Genomic DNA, 3478 nt, shown 5'->3' with positions numbered 1-3478 from the left:
CTGGAGCTTCGTGCTCTGTGTCCTGCTCATCCATCTATCCCACTGATGCTCCATCAGGAGAGGGACCACATGGAACCAGAAGCTCATGGGGTTTCCCAATCCTATTCCACCATGCACCAGTATGGGCATTTTATCACCTCCCAGGCTGTTCCGCACCTCAGTTTTCCCTGAAAATTCTCTGGTACGTGGCTCCAATGGCACTGGGAAGCTCTGGGCTTGGCACAGCATCTTCGGCCGCTCTTTCTCCTCCTCCTCCTCCTCCTCCCCGGTGTCCCCCCACCCCTGGCTGATGTTCCCCAGCCCCTGCAGAGTACTGACCTCGTTGTCATCTCCAGCTTCCCACATCTGGTTCGTGTTAGTGCATCCCGGGATGAAGTTCTCCAGCTCTCTCCCTTCCTCCCACCCCCAGGTGACCCAGGCAGGATTAGGGGTGATTTGAAGACAGGCAACAGAGTAGGAATTGAAGAGGGAGGGGGGACTGTTATAAATAGAAATTCCATAAACTTCTCAGCCTATCACTCCAGGAAAATTCCGCGTTAAATCCCTCAGACCTGTAAATATGACAGTTCACAGAAGCCAAGCTCTGTTAACTCTTTCCAAGCCCTGTGCCCATCTCTGGGAGCACCCAAAACTGGAGCAAGGAGCTGGGAAGGTGCCACCAGGAGGGACGAGCTGGTTGGAGCAAGGGCAGGGAGGGGGCAGCAGGGTGGGAAGCACCTCTGTTGGGATGTGGAGCGTGTTTGGAGGTTTGGGGAAGGCAGAGAAAACCAGTCCAAACATTGGGATTCCTGACATTCTCACACGTCCGGGGGCCTCAGCCCGCCCGGCTCCGCTCACGAGGAGGGTGCTGAGGGTTTTTATTTCTTGTTCTTCAGGGAGAGGTTGGGGTTTTTTGGGATTGCCATGGCTCTTTTCCCAGAGAAGTGTTGGAAAGCGGAGCAGTGACATGGTGGGAGAGCAGGGTGGCAATGCCAGGGACAGGAGGAGGATGGGATGTAGGGACCTGGCAGGTTTGGGATGGATGAGCTCTCAGTGCTTCCCTGGGCTCCTGCACCTTTCTTTGCTGGGATGAGATGTGGGAGCCTGTCCCGTGCAGAGCCATTTGGGTGCTGAGCTTCCTTCCTCGGTGGCTTCCCACTAATCCCCACTTGGAAGGGGGAGGGAATGCTGGTGCCGTTGGGATCTCGTGACTATGGAGCAGCATTAGCTTTTAATTAATCACCTAAGCTGGCTTTGGTCAGAGCCTGGCTGCATGGAAGCTCTGGGCGGTGGGACATTCCTTGTCCCTGCCCTGATATCCCTGGATTTGTGCAAATCCCACTGTCCTGGAGCAGAGGAAGGTCCTTGATTTCTGGTGGGCAGCCACATCTCCCCCCCAGCCCTGACGCGCCTCTCACGTCCCTGGGCTTATCTCACCTCCCCAAGGTGACTTGGAGGAAGCAAAGGAATCCTGGAATGGTTTGAGTTGGAAGGACTGTAAAGCTGATGCAGTACTCTTGCCATGGGCAGGGACACCTTCTAGTGTCCCAGCTTGCTCCAAATCCCATCCAACCTGGCCTGGAGCACTTCTAGGGATGGGGCAGCCACAGCTTCTCTGGGCACCCTGTGCCAGGGCCTCAGCACCCTCAGAAAACTGGGAAGCGCAGCATCCTGCTTTCTATAGAGGGCTTCTCATCCTTCACATCCTGGAGGGTTCCTGGGCTCCTCTTCCACCACAGAGGAGCTCCTGGAGTTTGGAGGTATGAGGGAAACCTGCTGGGGTTGGACTTTTCTTGGACAGGCTGAGTCACAAAAATTGGCCAAGTGTTCTTTTTGCTGCTTTGATCGTGGATCCCAGTGCCGAAGCTTGGGATGAAGACAAGTTTCCTGATGGCCTTTGGGGTGGGTGTTTGCCACAGGCATGCTGTGATTTATAGCCCAGGGGTTTTTTGGCTAAGAGGGAGACAACAGAGCACAGGGAGGATTCCCACCCTCCTGGAGTGCTCATCCCTGGCAGGAGGTTTTGGGGATGTTACGGGATGACGGTGAGGGCTTGAAGAGGTGCCTTGAGAGATGTGTTTTGTGGTGAAGTGTTGGGAGTGGGCTATGGCAGAGATCCCTAGGGGTGAGCGAGGGACACGGATGGCCATCACTGAACTCCCATAACTCTGAGGACAAGAGGGTGGAGTTATCACATCCCAGGAACTTCAGGATAGGATGTGGCTGTTACAGTGGAGGGACAGAAGCCAGCCCTGTGCTCCCCTGGAATCTGCAATTCCATACAAGACGTGCTGGCACACTGGAGATCCCAAAGGCTGTGCCTGCTCTGTCCTCTCCTCACCTCAGTGCTCACCTGGAAGCAGTATTGTGTGTCCCTGCTCCAGATGTTCACATCCTGCTCCTGTGTTCACATGCAAGAGCACCCTCACCTTGTGCCCCAGGTCCCTGGGCTCTGCTACGGAGATGTCCCAAAAACGAACAGTCCCCCGGGATTTTCCCCCCCTCCAGCCAAGGTTTCTGAGGCAGAGCTCCCTGTATCCACACACACCCTGTCCGCTTGGCAGAATTCCTAGCTGGATTTATTTCTGCCGATTTGCCTGTCTTGGTATGAGAGGGATTTGCAGAGGGAGAGCTGCAATTGGCCGGGGTGGGCTGGAGCCCCCCGGGCCGGCCTTTGCGGATCAGCAAGTGACCTTTCCCGGGAACCTGGGGGATCCAGGCGGGCAGGGGCTTCTCCTGGGCTTTCACGTGGGCTCTTTCAGGATGGTCTTTCACTGACTTCCTTATCAGAGCAGGGGGAGTTGGATCTTCTCTTCCACTTTCTTGGCACTGCCTTTGGCACCGCGGGCTGGCTCTGGCCCTGGCGGCCTCCGGACTCCCACTTGGGAGAGACAGATAAAGGAAGGATTTTCTGTCAACAAAACCCTGCCCAGCTTCCCTGGAACAGGGCAGGGAGAGGAGGAGGAGCCCTCTGGAGAAAGGACAGGGAATCCACTGCCTGCCCATGAGGCAGAGGAGAGAGAGGAAGGTCGGGAGTTGATCCAGGTTGTGGTGGAGAATTCCAGTGTTCTGCAAAGGGTTCAAAGGGAATCATAGAATGTTTTGAGTTGGAAGGGATCCCAAAGGATCTGGTTCCCACCATGTGTCTGTGTCCCCACCCTGGCTTGTCCCGCATGCCCTATCTCCTGGGATGAATCTTTACACTGGGATGCAGCGGGTATGGACAGCTGGCAGGCCCCAGGGATCTGCTGATCTAGTGAGTCATCCCTGCCCGTGGCAGGGGGTTGGAATGAGATGATCTTTAAGGTCCCTTCCAACCCATTCCATTATTCCACGATTCTCAGATCAGTTCTTTGACTGTATAAAGGTCTGGTGGTGTTTCCAAGGCCCTTTCCTGTCCTTCTCCTGGCTCATGTTTCCACCTCCTCTCCCTCCAGGCCACGACATTAATGGAGCTCTGGAACCATCCAACATCGACACCAGCATCCTGGAAGAGTAC

The 3478-nt window shown here is 55.5% G+C and overlaps 1 protein-coding gene across 1 annotated transcript in view; it reads left to right on the top strand.

Moving 5' to 3' along the window:
• The window catches only part of MYRF (myelin regulatory factor), a 42800-nt gene that overhangs the window by 14951 nt on the left and 24371 nt on the right, over positions 1-3478 (top strand). Inside the window, exon 2 of the mRNA XM_031061517.1 lies at positions 3417-3474. Coding sequence (XP_030917377.1) covers positions 3417-3474 — 58 coding nt within the window. The remainder of the gene's footprint in view (positions 1-3416; positions 3475-3478) is intronic.

This window comes from Geospiza fortis, unplaced genomic scaffold, assembly GCF_000277835.1.
Source record: "Geospiza fortis unplaced genomic scaffold, GeoFor_1.0 scaffold450, whole genome shotgun sequence".
In the NCBI taxonomy this organism is placed as follows: Eukaryota; Metazoa; Chordata; class Aves; order Passeriformes; family Thraupidae; genus Geospiza; species Geospiza fortis.
Note: the sequence above shows the minus strand (reverse complement) of the source record. Positions and strands in the feature narration are given on the sequence as shown.